We start from the raw sequence: 23271 nt of genomic DNA, 5'->3' as shown, positions 1-23271 counted from the left end.
TGCATCCGCCGGGAATTGAACCCGGGTCTCCCGCGTGGCAGGCGGAAATCTTGCCACTGGACCACGGATGCTTGTTCTCTCTAATCTCAGATCCGTAGAAAGCAATCCAGGTGTGCTTTTGGTTGACCTGCAAAATAAAAATAAAAATACAAATACAAGCAGATGGAGAAAGACGAGGTGGTACGGGTGGTCATCGATCGTGCGGGTGGGTATGAGCAGCTGCAGGTGGTGCACCTGGATGCTGCCACAGCCCTGGAGCCCACGCTGGGCGGGGACGAGGTGCGCGTAGAGGCTGTAGCGGTGGGCGTCAACTACGCCGATGTGTGCGTCCGAATGGGCCTCTACGCCTCTGCCGCCCGCTACGTTGGCTGGCCCATCACCCCTGGTATTTCCCTCGGCCACTTCGTTCTTCTTGAATGTAAGAAATCGTGTAGCGTAAATGGATCTGATGTTGTCTGGAAATCGTGCACGATTTGTGGCCAGGCTTTGAGGTATGTGCCTTGTGCAGGGCGTACACGTGATGCTCCGAAGCTCATCTGCAGCGTTGATGATTGCGGAGAACAGTTCGCGGGCAGGGTTGTGGCGGTGGGAGCGGAGGTCACGGAGCGCAAGGTGGGCGAGTGCGTGGTGGGCGTCACGCGCTTCGGGGCCTACTCCTCGCACATCACGGTGCCGCAGGACCAGCTCTTCCCCATCCCCTCTGGTACCGGCCGCTTGCCCGAGTTTTTGCCCGAGTGAGCTCATCCTCCACACCCCACATCGTGTGGTGCTGTGTGTCGTGTCGTGTCGTGTCGTGTCGTGTCGTGTCGTGTCGTGTCGTGTCGTGTCGTGTGCCACGTTATACGTTGTCTGGTCGGACCCAACAGGTTTCTCGTTCACGCAGATGGCGGGCGTGCCCTCGGTTTTCCTCACCGCCTACTACGCCATGTTCGAATTGGTGCACCCACATTCGTGGCAGACGCTCCTCGTTCACTCGGCCGCCGGCGGCGTGGTTCGTTATCTCTCATGGGCGCGTGTGCGGCGGTGCGTGTGCGTGTGTGTGTGTGTGTGTGTGTGAAGTGCACGTCACATTCGTTGATGGTGTGGTTGGAAACGACAGGGAAGTTCGCTGGTGCAGCTCGGCAAGAAGATCGCGGGGTGCAAGGTGGTTGGTGTTGTGGGCTCCTCGCACAAGGTGCAGACCGTATACGACCTCGGAGCCGACCACGTCATCGACAAGAGCAAAGAAAACCTCTGGGGTACCGCACGCAGGCACCGCACAAACAACAAGACCTTGTCTTTGTACTCAAACTAATCTAGTTTCTGCGCAGAGAAAGCGCGCGAGTACTCGCCAGAGGGCTACGACGCGGTCTTTGACGCGAATGGCGTGGAAACCCTCAAGGAGTCCTACAACCACCTCTCCTGCGGTACCGCCACTTGCTTCTCGTGAGGCGTTGAGAAGCCAGTGACGCATCTGGACTGATGACCATCACCACTGACCGTCTGCTCATGACTCGTTCAGGTGGCAAGTTGGTGATCTATGGCTTCCACACAATGCTTCCAAAGCAGGGCGGAAAGCCCAACTGGCTCAAGCTCGCCCGCGACTGGCTCTGGACACCCTCGTTTGATCCACTGTGCGTGCACCTCCAAACCCCACAGGATGCCGTCCTTAGTGGTGTGCTTTCACTGACAAAATATTGCGCCTGGGTGGCCCACAGGAAAATGACAGAGGAGAACAAGTCAGTGCTGGCATTCAACCTGAGCTTCATGTTTGACAAGAAGGCAATTCTGGCAGACATGTTCCGCCAGCTGCTGGCATGGCTCAAAGAAGGGCGGCTTGTGGTCCCACCCATCACAGCCTTCCCCATTGAGCAAGTGGCAGATGCCCACAAGCTCATTGAATCTGGCAAGTCTGTTGGTAGCTCTCTGTTCCTGCACAAGATGTTTGCTGGAGTGCACTTGGCTGACACAATCCCCAAATACCCCAGGCAAGATTGTGCTCACTACACAGTTCTACAATGAGGTGGCTGACCAGTGGTGGGAGGAGCCTGAAGACCATATGTCATCCCCACCCTTTGAATGTATCTAGATTCTAATATAGATTTTGGACAGGCATCCTTAATTGGAAAGTGCCTCTAAGAATGGGAAAGAACAGGTGGTCACACCAAAATAAAACTTTTAGACCCAGAAAGATGTGGGGGGCAATGGTTCAGCATCAGGAGATGCATTGAATGAAAAGGGGAAAAGATATGCATCCGCCGGGAATTGAACCCGGGTCTCCCGCGTGGCAGGCGGAAATCTTGCCACTGGACCACGGATGCTTGTTGTTTCAGATTAATACTGAAGAGTTGTGGGCAACTAACTTTTTGGAATGTTACGTCCCTTGGGCTTGTGCATGCTCACACCCTCAACTGCTGCTTGATCTTGCACTTGGCAGTTAGTGGTGATGTTGTTGACAGCGCTGCTGGCAAGACTTGAGTGTGCACATCTGGCAATCTGTGCAGCTGTACCAGTTCCATTCATTAAACCAGGTGTTCATGAAAAAGGGTCAGTGACTTGTTTTTGTAAGGGAACAATGCACTTTTCTGTACAGAAGACTGTGCAAAAGTGCCATTTTTTCAGCTTTTGTGCAGATCCTGCAGATAGAGAAATGGTTGAGACTGAAATGTACAAATCAAGAGCTGTTGTTGTGTGTAGGAGTGTAGGGGAATTAGACCAGCTGGGTCTCAAGTAGATGGGCCTCAGGGAGGTCCTCACCCTTGTTGTGTAAGAAGAAGTCCTTTATTTACCCCTTGGTAATGTATAATATAGGAGAGTTAACTCTGGTGGTAATTGTAGGGAAATCCCATTTCCCTCAGGGTTTTCCTCAGGTGTGATATTGCCACATGGCTAAGTTGGACTCTGCCACATGTGCAAATCTGGGTGGTCTTGTGAAATGTGATGTCTGGGAATACTGAGCCCATAATGTGGACCATGGACCAGATCCCACCCATCACCTGGCCCCCACCACCTGGCCCTGTCCAACATGCCCCTCTGCATGTGGCCTCTGCCATCTGGCCATGTGTGTTCTCCTGGAAAAAACACTTCCTTGTCATTCCTACAGAACATGTGCCATGTGGCGTGGGAATATGTTCAGAAAAGGTGTGACCCACACCAGGAAATGGCCAGAAGGATGTCCTGACCCAGTGACTTCGCCATGGGGTCAGTGATGGCCACAGCAGCCAGTGCTGCCCTTATTGCCAGCCACAGCAGATACCTCTTGTCATGCTTCTGTGTGCCCATCTAATTAAAAAAATGACCACACAGATTAACTTCCCATAATAGCTCCCATGAGCAGTTTCTCTTTATGGGATATAGGAGCTATTCCCACTTTTCCACTTTATCCCACTTCACCCTCAGTTTGCATGGCCTAAGGGCTGAGGAAAGCAAAGATGTAAGTATTCTTGTTCTCAGCATAGCAATTATCAGCTTGCAAATAGAGGGTGTGTGGTCATGGAGAGCCTGGGGTGTATGAGCTGAGATGATTGTTAAGGTTGGAAAAAAGGGTGATGATAACAGAGTTTGCTCACAGCACTTGATGTGTTCAAGGAGATTGTCTTCAGCTTCTTGATTGTAGGTCACACCCACGAAGATGTTGATGTCCACCCTCATGGAGTAGATCCAACACATTCTGCCAATTCTCTGGATCAAATTTTGAGATTTTGAGACAAGATTTCCTGGCCAGATCAAGTCAAGTGTGCTCTTCCCCACAACAGCATCCCTGGCTTCCCTGCAGCAATCAGCTCCACATACAACACACACACCAAGATTGGCCAGCCATGACACTGGCAGAGCCTCTACTGCCAGGATCTACCTGAGTTCTGGCTGGGCAGGTGGCATGGGCAATGGCAACATCTTCAGCACAAGCAGGATTGAAGCCTACCTCAGCCTCAGCAATTGGCTTCTGACAATGCCTCATTTTCCTCCTCTGTGTCCCAGAACAATCTGCCAATCTGCCATCTTTCTGTTCCCTCAGTACTCCTTCTCCACCTTTCTCCTGCACCTCTGCCTTCCTCCTCAACTTGTTGCCCTCCATTCTCCTCTTCCTCCTCCCTTCTCTCTTTTGCAGGTGTTCCTCTTCCACCTCCTCCTCAGTCCAGTCATCTTCCTGGTCATGACCTCTCTGTGCCTGCCATGAGCTGCAAATTAAACACACTTTCTCCATTAAAGAAAACTTGAGAAATGCTGGTGTGATACAGTGGCTACACTTTGCTGCCAGCCAGCTGGAAGTCAAATTTTGAAAAGGTCCAGTAGGTGTGTGGATGTGAGTCTGGGAGTTACACAACAACCAGGCCATTGGGACACCTATCTTCCCACAAGGGAGATGGTGGTTAGCCCTTCCAGTGGAGTTATTGGTCTTACATGCACTGGATTTGTTTCTCATTATTTTGTGTCAGAAAGAACTTACCTTTTAGGTTTTTCAATTTTTTTGCTTGTTTTTTCCAAATTTGGTTTGTGTCTGGTTTATCACAAACCAAAAAATACCACACACCAGGCTTGGGCCTTGTCCCAAAACCCAAATTGTTCACTCGTAAAATGATTCCGGCGAGTGTTGATCTCGCGACCTCAAGCGTGTTAGGCTTGCGTGCTACCGTTGCACCACGGAATCTTGGGTGATAACAGGTCATGTTTTTTAAACCCTTTTCCACATTGGTGCAGATTTTGCTCCAGCAAGAATTGGAGATTAAAAAATGGTGAAAGATGTCATGAGCATTTCAGCAGAGCAGTTTGTGTACTTCATGATTGTTAGCAACATTTTGGTGACCACTATGCCACTCTGTTACACCCTGGATCAGAGAATTGGAAGAAAGATACAACTTCACACCACCATCATGTGGATTGTAGCCCCAATGTGAGTGTTTGTTGGGCTGGCTGTGGATGAAAGGAGTGACACAGACACAAATAAAAGTTTGGATTGAAAAAGCATGAAAGGAAACTAGAGATTTCATGGAGACCTGTGGAAACAAGATGGTGAGATTGGGGCTGGTAAAAAGCCATATGTGCCTTCAGCTTATCACCAAGCTTGCTGTGAAGGGGAAGAATTGTGAGCACCAACCAACTGTGACCCCAGAAGGGGCTGTCAATGTCCAAGCTCCCCATCAGTGGCAAGTACTTGAGCTCCCCTTCAAAAAAAAAACCTGGCAGCTGTTGACACTCTGCCACAAAGCACATTGTCCCCTGTGGTGTAGTTGGCTAGCATTTCCGCCTGTCACGCGGACGACCCGGGTTCAAATCCCGGCGGGGGAGATGTCTAATTTCCTCCTCCTATCCTCCTTCAGGTGTGCATGTGGAGCAACAGTAGACCTGGATGCTGAGCAGCAGAAGGTCATCACATCACACCTACAGGCCCTTGAGATTGAGCACCTACAACTCGCTGACCACTGTGATGGAGGCCCATGTGTTCAGGCTCTTCCCGTTATGGGCTTTTAGGAGATATATTAGTCCTGGTAAATGAATGATATGTTTGTAATGTTGGGCCACTGTGAGTCATAATGTAAGTAACGGGGGTGTAGCTCAGATGGTAGAGCGCTCGCTTAGCATGCGAGAGGTAAAGGGATCGATACCCTTCTCCTCCAACTCAATTTTTGTCTCTAACAGAGATGTAGGAGGGGTGCTGATTCGTTTTTCTGCATATTTTTTTTTCGGGCTGTGTACCCAACATGTTGAATTACTTACTCAACGTGCAAGGTTGCTGGAATTTACACCTGCAAACCATGTGGCAAAAACAGTAAAGTAAAAGCAATTAGTGAGAAGTGAGGTTAATATCCTTTTAAAAGGTGGTCCCACCAAAATAAAACTTTTAGGCCCAGAAAGATGTGGGGGCCAATGTTGCAGCACAGGAGAGATGCAGTGAATGAAGGGGGGGGGGCAAAAAGATATGCATCCGCCGGGAATTGAACCCGGGTCTCCCGCGTGGCAGGCGGAAATCTTGCCACTGGACCACGGATGCTTGTTCTCTTAGATTGGCTAGCATAAGAGGAAGCATGCTTGTTCTCTCAACTACCTCAACATTTACAACCAAACCCAAGTGACAGGGTATGGTCTGCAACTGCGCCCCAACCAAGCCACTAAGTGCCAGAAGTGTTGGCGTTGGGCAGGACTGTTGGTGAATACACAGAACTCATCAGTGATGACCTGAAGCACTGCTCCTGCCACAGGCCTTGTATTGTTGCACAAGACCAACTGGACTCTAACAAGCTCCTAAGAGACAGAGGAAGAAAAGAAGCTTTGTCCTTTATATATGACATTCCTACATGGCACACACCCACACTCACTGCACATGGACATACTCTCCACTTCTCCTTATCCTTTCTCTGGCTTTGAGTTGACTTGCTTGAGGTACCTACGTCGTCATGGCGCTCTCCGTCCTACATTACACCCGCGAATCCAGCACTCTCTGGAGGCATTTTGGAGAACCAGAAAAGCAGAAAAGTAGAGTCACGTGAGCGAGAGGTGTTGTCGTCAAACGTCGGAAGAGAGCGGGGTGGCACCTGGGCATCTAGAGCTTCTGCAAAACGCCCGTGAAGATTCTCTTTTCGCCGTCCCTCCTCTCCGTCACCGACAAGCGCACAGGCAACATGGTGCCGTCCTTGTGGAGGGCCACGACGTCCCGACCAGTTCCGAGCACCTGCATAAAGGGATGAATCGACGAACCCTCGTCAGTACAATGGTGACACTGGCGCGAGGGGAGGGGAAGGCGACGACGAGCGTACCTTGGCCTTGCCGGTCCTCAGGTAGCTGCTGATGTAGCCGTCGTGCCTCTGCTTGTCGGGGTTGGGCATGAGCATCTTGACGTTCTTGCCGACCACTTCGATGAGCGAGAAGCCGAGCAGCTCCGAGGCGGTCTTGTTGAAGCCGTGAATGGTGGCCTTTTCGTCGATGATGATGGCCGGGATGAGTAGATTATCGATCACCTCGCGCTCCTCCTGAAGAATCGTCTTGTCGCTCTTCTTCTCCTCGACGATGGGACGCAGGATGCCGGTGAAGAACTTGTTGCCCTCCAGACCCTGCTCCGTCACGCCCAGGTGGACGGGCGCAATCGAACCGTCCTTCTTCTGTGCGATCACGTCTCTGCCCAAGCCGATGATCTTGGCCTCGCCGGTGCTCATGTAGTTGGACAGGTACCTGTCGTGCTCATCGCTGAACGGACTGCACGCAGTTAAAGAAGAAGAGATGACGTGAGTTGAAGTTTAAGGCGTTAGCTGGCGGGGGGGGGGCAAGCAGGTACCTGGGCATCAGCATCTTGACGTTGCGACCGATGATCTCGGTTCTCTTCCACTGGAAGAACTCCTCGGCCTTCTTGTTGAAGAAGTGAATCAGGCCCTTCTCGTTAATCACGATGCCGACGTCGAGGATGTTGTCTAGGATGCTGAAGTCGATGGCTCCTGCGCTCAAACAAGAAGGAGAAGAGTGAGAAGAACCAACGAGAAGGACGAGAGAAAGGGAGGCCTGTAGTACCGTCCGACACGCTGGACTGAGAGGCGGCCTTGACGCTGGACATGTCCTTGGCGGTACCGATGAACACACGCTCCTTGCCCTTGTCGACCTTGAGCTCGCTTACGGACAGGAAGATGGGGAACGTCGACTTGTCCTTCCTCTCGGCGATGACCATACGGGGCTTGCCCAAGATCTTGGGTTCACCCGAGGCCAGGTAGTTCTTCAGGTACTCATCGTGCTGGCGACCGACTGCATGAGTCACGAGGAGAGAACGTATGGATCAGCGTCTACAACGACACGTGTCCAAGCTCGCGAGAGATGAAGAAAAGAAGTAACGAGACAAACTCGCACAAAATAGGGAATCCCCTCGAGAAGAACCGCAAATGGAAAGATGCGCATAGTGATGGCGTAGTGGCGAAGGGGGGGAGGTACCCTGCTCGGGCATGAGGATCTTGATGGGCTTGCCGAGCACTTCGCGACGTGTGTAGCCCCAGAGCTTCTCGGCGGCAGCGCTGAAGAAGGTGATGACGCCGCGTCTGTTGATGAGGATGCAGCCGTCGACGAAATTGTCGAGCAGCAAAATCTCGCTAGCGTTAATGGCGCCATCGACGCCGACAGTGTCGCGAGGCTTGAGCTGCAGTCGAACAGCTCGGCCGTCGGCTTCCTTCATCGCAGCCTTGAGATGCGCCGACTTGGTGATGGGAATGACGTCGCCGTCGCTGTCCTTGTAGGCAACCTCCATGTCCTTCTTGTACTCAGCCTTCAGCTTCGAGTTGAGCTTGGTGAAGGTTATGTCCCTCTTCACCCTGAGCACGGTTACATCCTCGCCGTAGAAGCATTTGAGCATCTGCTCATCGGAGGCGGAAGAAGCCGTCGATGACGCCCCTCGCCCCGTCTTGGATGACGAGGCGCGCGAGGAGGGATCGTTTGAAGATGAAGCGCCATCGCCGCTCGACGAATCGCTGCTGCCATCCTCGGAGCGAGCCTGGAAGGCGGCCTTGGAATTCTTCTTCAATTGCGCAATTCGCTTCAAAATGCGTTTCCTGTGGCCGAGCTGTCTGACGTTGATGGAAGCCAAGTCCTCAGCCTCGAGCTCGAACAACTCAGCACCCGAAATGCTATTCTCGATGAAGATGAGTTTGTACTGGCCCAGCTCGATGAAATCGAGCCATTTGCCCACTTCGCTAACGGTCCACGTTGTTGGGTCCTTCGCCTGCAACCTCGCCAGCTCGGCCGTGCTCCCGTTGTCGCCCGCCACATCCTTCTCCTTCCCATCCCTCGCGTTATCCTTTCCCTTGATCTTCTTCATCTTCTTGCTGCTTCCTACGCGCCTCTGGTTGCTGGTTCTCTCTGCACACTCTCGAGGTCGCACAGTGGTTCGCTTCCTGGGCGTCACTTTGTTTGTGTGGTGGGCGACCGTATCCTCGCAGCGTTACCTGTCGACACAAATTATTGGGGTAACGACCACTCCCGCGCTGGCCAAGCCCTGTTTTTTCCCCTCTCTGGCGAAAGCAACTCGTTATAAACTCCCCCGTCCCGGCAACCACGCCGACGAGCGCTAAGTCAGCAAGTCCGGACAAACATGAAGGCAGAACGTCTGCCCGTTCGTTGCGGGAGACGGAAATGGCGGGCTTTACGAAGTCAAATAAACACAAAATGAGATAATTACAAGAATGATGAACCGCAGGGGCTGACTACTCGCGGCCTCCCTTGGACTTCGGGTCATCGCCACAGTTCCACATGAGCTCCTTGAGCGGAGTGCCCTTCTCTCGCCTGCACGCAAGGTGAACGCGGTTGGTCATGTGTCAGGGCGGCAAAGGGAAGTCAACAGTCGTGCGCAAAAGCACACTTCACCTGATTCCGGCAACGACGTAGAAGAGTCCAGCCAGCACGATGGTCACCCCGGCGAGCACCGTTGGTACCACTACCGAGCAGAAGGGACCCAGCCTGGAAAAGCGAAGAGAAAGAGCTACTATTAGCACTTGTGGGACGACATACTGTTGCTTGCGGCAGTTAGGGCAGTTGCATCAGCCACCCACTCTTACTCGAGAGCACAATACGGAAAGAGTGGCGTGAAATTGAGGGCAGTAGGGGGAAGGGTGTGGCATGTACAGGATGAGGGCAATCCCCAGCGGCAGATGGTTGAAGTTGACGATCCAGAGGATGGGACCAAGCCACCAGGAGCCAAGCTTAAGCGGATACAGGAAGAGATAGATCAAGACCCCAACGGCCCTGCATTCACACGTGCATGCCAAAGCGTGAGCGTGAGCAGTGTAGCGCGAAAGAACGCAGTCACGCGGCCGTGCGATTACTGGTACAGAATAAAAATGATAAATAAATAAATAAATAAAACGATACATAAATAAACAAGTGAAGTGTTGGGGGGGGGCGGCACACGCAGTAGGCACCGCAAATAGTGCACAGAGTCTCAGACGGATTGGAATAAAAGAAGTTGACGATGCCTCCGTTGATGGCCACTACGTTCATCCGTGTTTAGAGCCGATTATTGAAATAAAAGTGACAAATGCATAATGTCTACCAAGAGAGAGTACGTACGATAGCCACCGGCAAGAGCCAGCGTTCGCCCCCAGGCATTGAATGCAAACTTCATCTTCGTCACAATCAAAACTTCGTGTCTGCACTTTATTGCCGATCGCCCAGGCCAAGAGCCCAAACTATCCAAGGAATGCAACCGCACACGCACACACAGCTGCACAACACTTGCGCAACGTTGGCGTAGCCACCACGGCAGCGCTGTCGTCGCGGCCTCACTTGCGGAAGATCTTCTTCTGGGTATAGGTGGCGGCGGAGGGGATCTTGCCCTTGAGCTGCATGCGGCGGTAGGCCTCCCTCAGGTGCCGCGGACGGATGGGTCCAGACTCGTCCCACTCCTCCATCACCGTGCGCGCTGCAATGTCACAGCACAAGACGGGTGGAACGTTAGTGTGATTGATTGATTGCTTGATTGATGAATTAAACACTGCGAGCGCTGTGTAGAGTGTGCTGGGCAGTGATGTGAACTGATCAGCGGAGCACAGAACAGGTACCCGTTTCGACGATCTCGCCCACAAAGATCTTAGAGACGCCGGCCATCACGATAGCCGTCTTCTGGCTAACGTTGCTTCCAGACACGCTCTGCATCAGCTGTACATTCATGAAGTGAGACGGGCACGGTGCACCGGTACGAGAATGCGTTTGTGTTACACGTGCGTGCGAACCTTCTTGATTCCGTTCTTTCCGAATGCAGAGCGTCGATAGGCCTCGTAGCGGTTCTGTTGCTCGGGGGTGAAGTGTTTCATCATCTCACTGCGCGATGGAGGATCAAGAAAGGGAATGAGGAAGAGGTTAGTTGCCGTAATGGCAGCACAGCAGCGCGTTGAGACGCTCTGCTTGCAAACGCTGCATGCGAGCAGCAGCAACGCACCCGATCATTTTGGTCGTCTCTTCTCTGTGCTTCTTCTCCTCCTCCGCTCTTTCGGCCTCGGCCAGCTTGCGTCTCTTGGCGGCTGACTCTTCATCCTCTCCATCCTCTTCGTCGCCTTCTCCCTCGCCCTCGCCTTCTCCCTCTCCCTCTTCCGAATCCTCTGCAAAGTGCCCATCATTTAGACAAGGAAATGGAACTCAATTGAGATGGCGATCATCTGGTACGCACCAGGATTGGATTCCTCATCATCTTCTTCAGAGTCGCCTTCGGCCGCCTTTCGTTTGGTGCCCCTGGGGAAGTCCTCCAAAGACGCCTCGTTCGAATCCTCCATATCGTCGAGCTCCATCCTCGTTGTGCAGCTGGAAATTCGCGTTTAGCGTTTTATTTTTTGACATTTACCTTTTTATTTTTGCTTTCTCTGCTCAATGGAAATACAAGGTTAATATTTAGGCCTCAGAGGCTGCTGCGAATGCGGCCCCGCGCGACGAGACTAGAGATTAGGAGGTGAATTAATGGCCTGCGACGAGACCAAGATTTAAATCAGTATTATGATGCACCCACTTCCAGTTTTTGTTTTGGTAGCTTTTTTTAGCCTTTCCTTTCCTGTGTGCCTGTTTGGTCAACTGTGCACGGAAAGAGGTGGGCGTCTGGGCGTCTCGTTTGGCTTCCTCAACAACGCGGAGCGCTACACGCCCCCGGTTTGAACCTTTCACTCCTTTCCTCCTTCGCTACTTGGGCTCCTGATTACCTCATCCCGCGCCCAGCAGCAGCCAGCACCTCCTCCTTTCCACTCTTCCTGTTCTCGTTCCCGTTTTTCCTTCTTCATCTTCTTGATCAGAGGCCTCCCTCAACAGCTCCATCGATAGGCCGCTCTCAAATGTGGGGGAAGAAGGGGAGGTCATCTCCCACGCACGAGGGCGAAAGGGGCGGTATGAACAGTAGCGGGGGCGGGGGCGGTGGGGGTGGCATCTTCGTGGAGGCGGTGGCCACCCTTCGCCGCAGCGGTACCATGACCGGGCAGCTGAATCTCAACAAATCGGGGCAGCAGCAAGACACACTGATTCTCAACACGCAGCTCCAGAGCGTCCAAATGCAGCTTCAAGAGAAGCACAACGAGCTGAACTACTACAAGGTGTTCCCCTTCTCACCTCCCCCCCTCCCTCCAATACTACTTAAAGAACATCGTCATAGCTCGGCCGCTGACCGCTGCCTGGTCGTTTCTTGTTCTTGTCCAGTCGTATTGCGAGGAGTTGGAGAAGGAGGTGGCCAGGCTCAAGCTGCAGCTGGCCCTCAAGGACCAGGAAGTGGAGGACCTCACCGCGCGCCAGGACGCGCCAGTGCTGCGCAGTCGCTTGTCTTCGTCGGCCTCCGTCGGCACACGCTCTGCGACGGTCAGCGGCGACGACGCCTCCGCCGCCGCGGCCCACATTCGCGGCACCGGCCGACCGTCCAAGGTGGCGCCCTGGATCGTGGGCATCGGTAGCAGCCGCCTGCTTTCCCGCCACAAAGAGCCCAGCAGCCCGCCCCTCTCGACCGCGGTGGTCGGCTCGCAACAACAACATCCCACGAGCCCGGGCCAGACCGACGCCGCAGCGGCGACTCCCAACAACCTCCTGCGAACCAGCGGCTCTTTGATGTCCGAAGGAGTCAGCGAGCGCCATCATCGCCTCAGCGCCGAAATCAACGCGCCAAAGGAGGAGCGCCGGCGCCTGTCTATACTGGCGACGCTGGCCGCGGCCGGCGAGGCCGCCAAGGACTACGACACATACCACTGCGACCGCGAGAACGTGCACACGCTCAACGCACTCGAGGCCGAGGTACACGCGCTCGAGGCTGAGGTCAAGCTGCTGGAGCGAGTGGCCAGCGGCGAGGCGCTCGATCTCGACCTGGACGAGCTGGACCTGGTCCTGTCCTCGTCGTCGGCCTCATCATCGGCCTCGTCCTCCCCCGGTGGCAGCCCTCATCTCCAGCAGCGCCAGACCCTGCGCATGATCGCCAGCTCGGCACCCATTCCCACGCGGACCCGCCAGCGAGTCTCGCTAAGCGAAGCCAGGGCTATCGCGCCGCGAATCGACGACCCGGACGAAGCCGACGCCGACGCCCAGGTCGACAACAAGGGAGACGGCGTTGAGAGCGAGAAGAACACCGGCGGCGAGGAGGGTCAAGTGAACAACAACAACAACAACAACAACAGCGGCAGCAGTAACAACGCTGGCAACGAGCGGCGGCGCGACTTGTCCAAGCGTTCACTATCGGCAGACTACACCAACGATGCGGCCACTGCTCCCCAATCGCAGACCGACGGTGGTGAGGCCTCGAAGGAAGCGAGCGAGTCGTCGGGCGACGAACGACCTGGGCAAAAGAGGCTGAGCTGGGTCAAGGCCGGCTCGCCGTGGGAACAGGACAACACCGCGGGCGAGACCACCAAGACGACCGGAAAGCGGAAGAGCCTCTCCTCCCTCCGGCTGGTCAAGGAGGAGAACAGGAAGGGCTTCGGCTTCAAGGCGGTGCTGCCACTGGTGGCTCAGTGCGAGGGCTTCACCGTCGAATGTGAATACGACTACACCATCAAGGTATCAGCGGCTAACATTCGCGGAGTGCCTGGAGTGCGCGTGGTTGCTGACTCAGCTTGGCGGCACACAGACGGAAGCGAACTACTACAGCTTCCTCCAACAAAACTGGTACAAGGAGCATTACTACCCACACGGTACTCGCTCCTGCACTCACGCACACACACGCACACACACACACACACACGCACGCACACACACAAACACACACACGCACACACAAGCACACACGGAAGTCTGACTGGTGGGAACGCGACTCCATTCGCAGAACACACGTGCTTCATCGGAGTGGACACTCCATTGGGCACGGTGATTGCCGCCGCCAAGCGAGAGAAGGACGATTCCGGCAACTACCAATACAGCATCATGGTCCTCACACAAGACGTACGTTACACGTTCTTCATTTTAGCTCAATCGCTTGGACAATTTCACACGGTAACCGTCGTGTTGCAGGGTGACCAGAAGGCGGTGGTACCGGCCAGTGCGCTGGGCGCGGCAGCGGCCACTCCCGGGTGGGCGCACAAGGTCGTGGAGGCCTCCTTCCCGCTCCTGCTCACGACTGGTACCTTGCCCGGCTCACTCCATTGCGTGCGGGAGAAGACCTGGCTGACAGGGCTTGGGGGTGCTCACTTGCAGGCTGCCTGAAACACATCGACCATCCGCAGCTGCCACAGGCCATCGTCAACCTCGAAGAGAAAGAGGTGCGCACGTACACTTCTAAACTGCAGCCGCGCGTGCAATCTCTAACGACCCTTTGTTTTTTCTGGTGGTGCAGCGACCTCGAAAGTACAAATTCGGCGTCGTGCTGGTGCAGAAGGGTCAGGACTCGGAGGAGCACTTTTTTTCCAACCGTACGCACACACACACACGCACACACGGCACGGCACACGCACAAGCACACACAAGGACTTATGATTGCCGGTGTGTCACGCAGAGCGGGGGAGTGCGGACTACGAGACGTTCCTCCAGTTGCTGGGAAATCGGGTGCGGTTGCAGGGGTGGGAGAAGTTCGCGGGCGGGCTCAATGTAAAAAACGACATCACGGGGACAGACTCCATCTACACGGAGTGGCGGGAGAACCAGATCATGTACCACGTCTCCACGCTACTCCCCTACACGCCAGACGATACCCAACAGGTACGTGTAGCACACGCCGCACACGCACGCACACACCGGACAGTAAAATAACGCGACGCGCGCGTGTGTGGCGTAGATCGAGCGGAAGCGACACATCGGCAACGACATTGTGCTGATCGTGTTCCTGGACGACCCGACCGCATCGTATTGTCCCAGCCTTATCAAGTCCCACTTCATCCGTACGACGCACCCACTCATTCTCCCAAATTTAAACACCACCGTGCGTGGGCTCATACCGTCTGCGTTCCCCCCCCCCATCGTGCAGATGTGGTCGTGCTGGTGCGTGTGGAGAAGCGGGACGAGAACGGAAACGCGTCGCACCTGAGGTCCGCCCTGTTCTGACGTGGGCGGCTGTGCGATGGTGGCTCACGAGATATATCGCGGTTGGTGTGGCCTTCATATATTCACAGGGTGGCGGTAACGGCCAAGGACGGGGTCCCGCTGTTCGGACCCACGCTACCAAAGCCGGCCGTGTTCTCGGTGGATGACCCGCGCAGCTTCCGAGACTTCTTCCTCTCCAAACGTGAGTTGCCCTCGTCTCGCCTCTCTCTTTTGCTGCGCACACAGCTCACCGTGTTTCTTGCCCCTTCACTCCGCCCACACTGTGTGCGTGCAGTGATCAACGCCGAGCTGGCGGCCTACAGGACGGCTTCGTTCTCGCGCAAGCTGCGAGTTGCCCGCAGAGCAATGCTGGATGACATTTCGCTCAAGTACTGGACATGACATGTGTGCCTGTCTGTCCTTCTCACTTCATAAAGAAGTTGTACAACATGTTTGCCTTGGCTTGGCTTTACATCGTCTAGACCAAGAAGATGTGTAATGTTACGGGTGAGGCAAGTGAGTAGCAAGTGGTGTGTTTGATTATACAGCAAGAAGAAGGCAAAGCAAATAGGAAAGGCTCTCAAAGACTCTCGCAGGCAGCCAACTCGTCGTCGAGTCTCTGGTTGAGGGCGGCCAACGTGTCGCTGATGTTGTCCTTGTGCTCCATCAGCGCGCCGAGCGTCTCGGTGATGAACTGTACCATGGCCTCCCTCTCGCGCGCGCAGTTCTTCTCGTGCTCCTCGACCGTCTCGCCCGCTCCCGCCACGGCCCGCTCGCTCTGCGCCCACATCATCGCCACATCGGCACGCATCTTCTTGGCCTCCTGTCGAATGTTCTCCACCTCGGCCTCTGTGAAAGTGCGGCCAGAGGGGTGAGCTATTGAAGAAGAAGAAGAAGCGGTGGTGCGTAGGGTCTGGGTTGACGTACGACTTCGCTTGGCGGCTTCGGCGATGGAGTGCTTGTTGGTGCGATAGGACTGGATCGAGTGCTGTAGCTTGGCCTCGATGGCGTTCGCGCTCTCGCGCTGCTCGTCCACGGTCTCGCAGATGGCTTCCAATTCCATGTGCGTGTCCATGTATCTGTCGTGGAGCGACTTGGCCTTCTCGAGCAGATGGTCCTTGAGCTTGAACAGGCAGGGCTTGATGTCCTGCTTGATCGAGCAGTTGAGCATTCGGTCGGCGGTGGGCGCGTGCGGGGCGAACGTGATGAGCTTGAAGCTGTCGCTGATGATGTCCTTGGGATACTTGGCCGACGCGCCCACCAGGCGGAGGTTCGTTGCCGTCGCGTTGAACATGCTGATCGCTCGGTCCAAGCTATCCGAGGCCTTCTGCACCTCCACTTCCCTGCCAGGCGCAACAGTGTGCGCGCGTAAGTCAAGTGCCGCAGTGATGAGCAGCATTGGGGTGGGTGCGGCGTACCGTGTCCACACATCTTTCTGGATGCTGTCACGCTGCTCGCAGAGAAGCTGCAAGGACTGCTCGAGCGAATGCTTGGCAGACATCATTCTCTCGACATCGGCGGGCGTGATGTCCTGTGCGTCGATGATGGTCTGCAGCTCCTGGTTCTCCTTCAGGCGCTGCTCCAGCTCGCGCTCTGTTATCACAACGCCGGCGTTGCAGCATCAGTAAAGCGTTTACTGCGTTTCTGCGCAAAAAAGAGGCATTTGGGTTGTTCGACGTACGTTCGGCTTCGATGGTGCCGTTCATCTCCGCGATGGCGGCCACGACGGCGTCCTTCTGGTCTTGCATGGTGGCAGCAAACTTCTTGAACTTGCTGATGTCGCTCAGAAAATCCTCCTTCTTGCGATTCAGAGCGTCGATGCGGGACTGTCGCAAGGAAAAGAAAGTCACAACATCATGTCAGAGCACGGATCGCCAGCGATGCGCACAAGGAGGACAAGACGTACAGGAGCGTTCTCGATCTGCTCGATTTCCTTGGAGAGAGCCTCGATCGAGTTGCTCAGGTTTTCAACATTCGAGATCTCCATCTGTCTTCTCGACTCTGTGTACGAGATGAGCGCAGGCGTGTTCGATCAGCTGACGACTTGGGCATTGCGTGAAGAAGAAGAAGAAGAAGAAGAAGAGTGTAGATGCGCTGCGTACCGTAGAAGTTGATCAGGTCCCCGTTGAGGCGGTCGAACTCTTCATCATCACCATTCAGCCAGGCGCCGTAGACTTGGGTGATGAAGGTGCATGTCCATTTGTCTTTGTCTTCTTCGTCGTTGCCTGTTTTTCTAACGTCGTTAGCATGGCAGTGACACACACACGAGGTATGTTCGTAACGGGCCGTACCGAAGTCATCGTCTTGGTGTCGGCCCACAACATCGCTGTATTCCAGCAACTCGGTCATCCACAACAGTGCGCCCATGAGCGAAGGCCACACGTGAGGCGCTCCTGGAGTGATAAGCGAGTTCTGTTCGAGCCATAGAGGCGTCTGTTGTTAGACGCCAACACCAAAGCCACAGATTCGCTCGAGGCGAAGATGGGGCACCTTTGTGATCTTGAAGGGGTAGTTGAGGCCGGTGAGAAGCGGGAGGATCTCATCCTCGGGCTTGGCTCCGAATTTGTAGGAGGGGTCGAAGCGCTGGTAGAGGAATTGGAACATCTGGAAGAATTCCTTGTTCGATGGCGAGGTGAGCGTCTTGGGACCCAACGCATATGGGAAGCCCGACTCGGAGAAGAACTTCATCAGGCGCTTCTGGCACGTCACGACGAATCCCTTGTCCTTCCAATCTCGAGGATCCTTCTTCTGACCGCCTACGGCCATAGATGAAGCATTGAGCCGCCGGATGCCGCTCTGATTCAGCGAGGGACGAGCAGAAGGAATGAGGGAGGCTCTCGGGTTCTGGATCGAGGCGCGAGGCACAAGAGATGGACGGGGCAATCCGCTCAGGGTAGATCGCGGGTTGGGTTTATCGGCTCCCCCTTCGCCTGGCTTGGTCCGCGCCGGAGGACCAAGCATCGATGGTCGCCCCTGCAGATTTGTGATGTTGGCTAGCGTTCCCCTTCTGCTCCCCATGATTTCTAACCTTCGCAATCCACTCAAGATCTTCTCCTTGTCTGTAACGATTCTCTACGATCTCAGCAGTCCGACCAACGCCCCTACTTGCGTTTTGGCGCGAAAGCTGCCCGTTGACAATTTCGAACAAGCCAAAGGTTTTATGCAAAGCGCTCCAAACATTTTGCCAAATAGTTCACCGAAGGCCGATAGTCCCAAACGAAATGGCTGCGGAAATTATGTGGAAAGTTGAAACTGGCTAAGACTGCGGCCACGTCAGCCAGGTCGCGTCGTCGCATACACCGCCTGCGTAGCTCTGCTCGTGTGCCGCTGGTTCTGTTGTGATTCAGCTGCGTAAGTATGAGTGGGGAGGAGGCTGACCGCCTCGATCTGGCTCCTTCGTCAGATGACGCAGGCACTCAACAACCTCCCATTGCGGAGGAAGAATTGAAGCAGGAAGATGATGCCGCCGAGCTTGAAGCCGCGAAAGAGGCAGTCCCTGCCACCAACAATGAAAAGGTTGAGAACGGCGACGTCGATGTCGGGGCAGATGATGAGAACGAAGAAGAGAGTACGCTGCGACAAAGGAAGGTGACCGAGGAGCTGCCCCCGGTAGCGGCTCGAAGCGATTCGGATCGTAAGGACTCGAATGTAGGTGCCATTTACATGGGCATCACTACCGAGGGCGAACGTACGTACAATCAGCCTCATCTTTCGATTTAATCAGAAATTCAATTCAAATTTTCTTTAATTCCGAAATGTAGGGTTTCCGGTGCCGAAGACGCCCAACCCGTTTGAGAAGCAGTTCTTCAAGCTGTGCGTTACCAGCTTCCTCAAGTGGCTGGCGGGTGGCGTCTGCCTCCTCTTGGCCTTTATGCCGCTGCCGAAATGGGTACGCAATTTGCTCATTTCGTGGCGTGCATGGTCTCGGACTTGGCCGGACCCAGACGTTTTGTGCTGATTTTATGCGTTCGCGGCACCACAGTTCTACGTCGCGTTCTTTGTGTTCTGGCGATTGGCCTACGATGCGGGATTGGGTTATTTGCTCTACAAGCAATCAACGTCATCGCTCTTCACCAAGTGGTGGACCAAGATCACCCACCCCGACGCCACCTTCTACGGCATCCTCAAGAGGCTCATTTCCTCCGACATGGAGTCGGACTACGACTACAAGGTGCGTAGTAGTAGTACTACTCTCTCGTTTAGCTCCGTCGCTCGCTTGCCATTTCATTTTACATATTTATTTATCTATTTTTATTTCTTTTTTTCCTATTAAAAAGGCCATTTTTGCTGACTCTGTTCTTGTGGTCGTGCATCGCAACCATGCAGCAATGTCCGGCGGGCTTCAACGCGTGGCTGGCCTGGCGATTGCTCGTGGACCTCGTGCTGGCGATGGATCTCGCCTCCTACATCCTGTTGTGCGTTGTCTTTGCCGACTGGCCCTGGCAAATCCAAGTCGACGGCCTCGTCCTCCTGTCGTACCTGGTATTCCTACCTTATCTACAACCCGTGCCCTTCACTTCGCTCCACTCGAATTCTCACGTGCTCTTCTTTTTCAGGCCGGGGCGGCTCTCATCGGTTTCAGCGTGTGGGCTAAAATGGACGCCTACCGTGTCGTCGAGGACTATGCCTGGTGTACGGCCACACTTCTTCCTCCACACTCGCACTGGCGCACTTCGTTCGCTAACCACTCTCTCTCTCTCTCTCTTCGCGTGTCACACATGTAGACTGGGGCGACTTCTTCTTCATGATGGAGCGCTCCCTCACCTTCAACCGCGTGTTCTCCATCTTCCCGCATCCCATGTACACGCTGGGGTACGACAGGCCGCGACCTCCGGCGTACCCGTCCGCATTCCTATGCACAGGCTAACGAGATCCATTCGCCACATCGCAGGTACCTGTTCATGTACGGCGCTTCGCTGATCGGCCAGTCCTACACGATTCTGTACGTGTCGCTGTTCGCCCACATCTGCCAGCTCTTCTTCCTCAACCTCGTAGAAACACCGCACATCAAGAAGGTTTGTACTCCGCCCCGCCTCGTGCGCCGTTTCGCCCGACGCTTGCTTTTTGAGTCGAACAAAACGCCGCCATTGCTCATCGCGGTTGCGTGCTTTTGCACATCTGGCCATCGCGATGTAGATCTACCCCGACATGGTGGAAGACCCGGACACTCAGACCCAAACGGTGCTGTACGGTGCCAAGACCGGCTATTTCCGCAAGGACCTCATCGTCTTCTACAACTTCAACCCTCTTCGGTAAGTGGCACATCTTCACTGCATTTTGCAAACATCAATAACTTCATTCTGCCTCCTGCAACAACTGACGTGTGCTACCATTTTAATCAACAAACACACACACAAACACAACACACAGGTCTTCCGATTTATTCATGTTGTTGATCCTCTTCTATAGCGTCATCACTGTGTTCATGGATCTCCACCTTGTGTTTTACGTCATGTACGCATCGCCTTCACCTCTCGCTCCACACCAACACTCGAAGAACTGTGTTGTTCATTTTTCTTTTCGTTGCAGCCAAGCGGTGGTGTGGCGTTGCGTGCACTCGTTTGGTCTGGGCTACATCCTCTATCGCCAGTCGTTCGACAAGGGCTGGATTGCGACCTACTTCGAGAAGGGCTACACCAAGCGCCAGGCTTTCCGCAACTGGAAGAAGTACGCGACCACACCACACACACACACACACACAACGCGCACGCACGCACGCACGCACGCACGCACGCACACACACACACACACACACAGCATATCCTTACTAACGTCATTTTGGAAATCGTTTCCGTCCTGCAGGCTCTTCAACCTCTCGCTCACGATGACGTGGGTGAGCTTCTTCTGCTGCGCCTACAAGCTGGCCGACGTGCCCGAGAACGTGTTCGACCTCCGCACCAACAACTTCTACTGGATGCAGGTGACGATCGGTGTCGTCCTCATCAGCATCAACCTGTGGAGCTCGGTCTCTACGTTCGAGGTGCTGGGCGAGTTCGGCTGGTTCTACGGCGATTTCTTCATCGACGAGGTGCCCTCCAAGCTGTACTACACCGGCATCTACCGATTCATCAACAACCCCGAGGTCGTCACCGGTTTCGCCGGCTACTACGGAGGTGCGTTGTGGCACCGCGCCCACCACACCTCTCTCTCTCTCTCTTGCAAGTCCCACAGCTTACCAACTTCAACTTTAATCGTCAACAGCGGCGCTGATTGCCAACAGCGGTAGCGTGTTCGCCCTGGCCCTGTTCTCCCACCTGTGCAACTGGCTCTTCATCGCCAAAGTCGAAAAGTACGCTCGTCACACCGCACTTGAGTGCTCTCTCGTGGCCTCGATTGCTCACGCTTTGCCCCCCCCCACCCAAACTACTTTCCAGGCCGCACATGAGCAAGCTCTACGGCGAGAAGCTCCGGCCTCGGTCTGGCGCTGCCCAGGCGATTCAGGTGCGTCGTCAAGCCGCCACGCCCTCGCGCGATTTGATCCAGTTTTTCTCCTATGGCTCACGTGTGCTCTGTATGGTGGCGCTCTACAGTCGATCGTCAAGGAGACGATTGAGCAAAGCCCGGTGCTCTCCTCCCGAGTAAAGGAGCTCGAGACCAAGGTCATGACCGAGATCGACAGCTTCAAGGTAAACAAACAAACAAACAAACACGCACGCACGCACCCGGCGTCACATCACGAGATCAACTCAGTCGGTCAACTCACATGCGCTATCCTCTTCTTTCTCCCCTCTTCCTCCTTCTCCTCCTGTTCTCATCAAACAGAAACGTACAACGGAGACCAAGAAGATGCTGTTGGACAAGATGGAGGAAGCCAAGCAGCAATTCAACCTCAAGAAATCCAACTGAGTGGAGTGCTACCACCCCTCGCCCGTTTCACTCCTCGGACCGAGAGACACACGCGTGGGCGGGAGCGTTGCGATTGATCCGCTACCCCCAGCGCGTTCTCTCTCCTCCTCCGGTGCTCTGTTCTCTTCTCTTCTCTTCTGCTCTACTCTCTGTCATTTTATTTTGTAGTTGGTGCGCGCCGTGTCACCTTCTACACTTGTGTTGTTTGTTCTTCTCTCTTCTGATGTTGGTGGTGTGCGTTCCTTGTACATACGCTTTTGGCTGTGTTATTTAGATTCGAGTATGCCAGAGGAATACATCCACCCACTTTGATCGTCACTGACCGCCCACGCGCACGCACTGCGCTAGCGCGCTGCGTTGCCGCCGCCGCCAAACATGGAGAAGAGGTTGCGCAGGAACCCAAACTGTTGGCCCGCCCGTAGGAGGCCCGTGTTGTCGGCCACCCACGCTGTTGTGAGTGCGTGTGCGTGTGCGTGTGCGGTCGTGCGTGTGCGGCGTTAAAAGAACGAAGCGCGAAGAATGAAAGCGGGGAGGGTGGGGGTACCGAGTGTGGCGGTTGGGATGAAGTCCAGGCCGGGCATCAGCTCCTCCACAAAGCTGGGGGGGGGGGCGAGGACCAGGGTGAGGTGAAGGTGAGAACATGAGAGAGGGGCATGAGGGAGCAGTGTGTACCCAGCGCCAGCAAGCCATATGTTGCCGTAGAGCAGGAATATGAGGAAGCCGCTGATGGGCGCCCACACCGCATCGCCAGCCTCGCCCAGCACCGGCACCGCATACGTAGCGAAGCCGATAGCATCAATCAACAAGCTGCAGAACAGAAAGATGAATGTTAATCTAACGTCGTCACCACCCGCACTTGCTAGGGAGAGAAGAAGACAAGACATGAGGCGCACCTGGCAAAGAGCTTGGCAATGGTTGTGGGCGTGAGCCGTATGTTGGCAAAGGGACCCCACGGGTTGTTCCCCACCCCGGGAGCTTGTTGTGCACCATCGTCGTCGTAGCCCCCGTGCTGCGGTGGGTAGTGCTGCTGCTGCCCGTAGCCTCCACCACCTCCACCTCCACCACCTCCACCTCCACCACCCCAGCCTCTGAAGAAGCCACTGCCGCCTCCTCCGTGGTTGTAGCCGCCAGGAGGAGGCCCGCCCCACTGCTGCTGGTGCTGCGGGCCTCCACCTCCACCGCCCCAGCCGCTGAAGAAGCCACCGCCGCCGTTGTTGTTTTGTGGCCCGTTGTTGTTGCCTCCTCTCTGCGCCCACGCATCAGCTCCAGCCGCTTGCTGTGCCCTGAAGTTTGTTCGTGGTCTCGATCCCATCGTGTCGTCTTGTGGCGTGTTGTGGTGTGCTTAGTAAAAGAAAACAAGTTTATGCAAATAAGAACGCTCGGTTCTGCAGCCAGCAAGTGGTTGGCTGGCGTTGTCTACGATCAGGAAGAGCATCACAAGATCCGGTCCCGAAGGATGAGAACAAACGCAATCTTCGCCTACTCCAGAACGTGTGAGAACAGCGGCCACAAGAAACT

The 23271-nt window shown here is 54.8% G+C and overlaps 8 protein-coding genes across 8 annotated transcripts; 3 read left to right on the top strand and 5 right to left on the bottom strand.

Moving 5' to 3' along the window:
• Positions 1-162: 162 nt before the first annotated feature.
• On the top strand, positions 163-2001 carry ACA1_203960 (zincbinding dehydrogenase family oxidoreductase; the record flags this gene model as incomplete). The annotated part of the gene is made up of 8 exons (XM_004338306.1): positions 163-180; positions 226-385; positions 509-703; positions 867-991; positions 1100-1238; positions 1311-1406; positions 1502-1613; positions 1698-2001. The coding sequence occupies 8 exons, from the start codon at positions 163-165 to the stop codon at positions 1999-2001; spliced, it is 1149 nt and encodes a 382-aa protein (XP_004338354.1).
• Positions 2002-6517: 4516 nt separating this feature from the next.
• Positions 6518-8764, bottom strand: ACA1_203950 (PAS domain Sbox domain containing protein; the record flags this gene model as incomplete). The annotated part of the gene is made up of 5 exons (XM_004338305.1): positions 6518-6646; positions 6732-7167; positions 7247-7403; positions 7477-7704; positions 7888-8764. The coding sequence occupies 5 exons, from the start codon at positions 8762-8764 to the stop codon at positions 6518-6520; spliced, it is 1827 nt and encodes a 608-aa protein (XP_004338353.1).
• Positions 8765-9149: 385 nt separating this feature from the next.
• Positions 9150-10066, bottom strand: ACA1_203940 (uncharacterized protein; the record flags this gene model as incomplete). Its single annotated transcript, XM_004338304.1, has 4 exons — positions 9150-9228; positions 9310-9402; positions 9568-9687; positions 10008-10066. The coding sequence occupies 4 exons, from the start codon at positions 10064-10066 to the stop codon at positions 9150-9152; spliced, it is 351 nt and encodes a 116-aa protein (XP_004338352.1).
• Positions 10067-10223: 157 nt separating this feature from the next.
• On the bottom strand, positions 10224-11225 carry ACA1_203930 (TAF11, putative; the record flags this gene model as incomplete). Its single annotated transcript, XM_004338303.1, has 5 exons — positions 10224-10363; positions 10503-10599; positions 10674-10761; positions 10880-11039; positions 11108-11225. The coding sequence occupies 5 exons, from the start codon at positions 11223-11225 to the stop codon at positions 10224-10226; spliced, it is 603 nt and encodes a 200-aa protein (XP_004338351.1).
• Positions 11226-11810: 585 nt separating this feature from the next.
• Positions 11811-15309, top strand: ACA1_203920 (Rap/ran-GAP protein; the record flags this gene model as incomplete). Its single annotated transcript, XM_004338302.1, is given in 13 exon segments — positions 11811-12011; positions 12115-13452; positions 13523-13586; positions 13718-13833; positions 13903-14011; positions 14086-14150; positions 14225-14300; positions 14384-14433; positions 14446-14586; positions 14663-14765; positions 14852-14912; positions 14997-15109; positions 15203-15309. The coding sequence occupies 13 exon segments, from the start codon at positions 11811-11813 to the stop codon at positions 15307-15309; spliced, it is 2544 nt and encodes an 847-aa protein (XP_004338350.1).
• A 178-nt stretch (positions 15310-15487) lies between these two features.
• ACA1_203910 (HEC/Ndc80p family protein) lies at positions 15488-17673 on the bottom strand (the record flags this gene model as incomplete). The annotated part of the gene is made up of 8 exons (XM_004338301.1): positions 15488-15756; positions 15835-16250; positions 16326-16500; positions 16589-16733; positions 16814-16908; positions 17010-17132; positions 17199-17340; positions 17398-17673. The coding sequence occupies 8 exons, from the start codon at positions 17671-17673 to the stop codon at positions 15488-15490; spliced, it is 1641 nt and encodes a 546-aa protein (XP_004338349.1).
• Positions 17674-18570: 897 nt separating this feature from the next.
• Positions 18571-21753, top strand: ACA1_203900 (phosphatidylethanolamine Nmethyltransferase; the record flags this gene model as incomplete). The annotated part of the gene is made up of 15 exons (XM_004338300.1): positions 18571-18595; positions 18669-18796; positions 18890-19078; positions 19234-19389; positions 19464-19539; positions 19632-19719; positions 19799-19922; positions 20044-20159; positions 20278-20361; positions 20437-20574; positions 20710-21020; positions 21109-21196; positions 21282-21348; positions 21438-21533; positions 21670-21753. The coding sequence occupies 15 exons, from the start codon at positions 18571-18573 to the stop codon at positions 21751-21753; spliced, it is 1770 nt and encodes a 589-aa protein (XP_004338348.1).
• Positions 21754-22097: 344 nt separating this feature from the next.
• On the bottom strand, positions 22098-23065 carry ACA1_203890 (uncharacterized protein; the record flags this gene model as incomplete). Its single annotated transcript, XM_004338299.1, has 4 exons — positions 22098-22201; positions 22298-22350; positions 22426-22560; positions 22647-23065. The coding sequence occupies 4 exons, from the start codon at positions 23063-23065 to the stop codon at positions 22098-22100; spliced, it is 711 nt and encodes a 236-aa protein (XP_004338347.1).
• Between the last annotated feature and the right edge of the window lie 206 nt (positions 23066-23271).

The sequence above is a fragment of the Acanthamoeba castellanii genome, assembly GCF_000313135.1.
Source record: "Acanthamoeba castellanii str. Neff unplaced genomic scaffold scf7180000084754, whole genome shotgun sequence".
In the NCBI taxonomy this organism is placed as follows: domain Eukaryota; phylum Discosea; order Longamoebia; family Acanthamoebidae; genus Acanthamoeba; species Acanthamoeba castellanii.
Note: the sequence above shows the minus strand (reverse complement) of the source record. Positions and strands in the feature narration are given on the sequence as shown.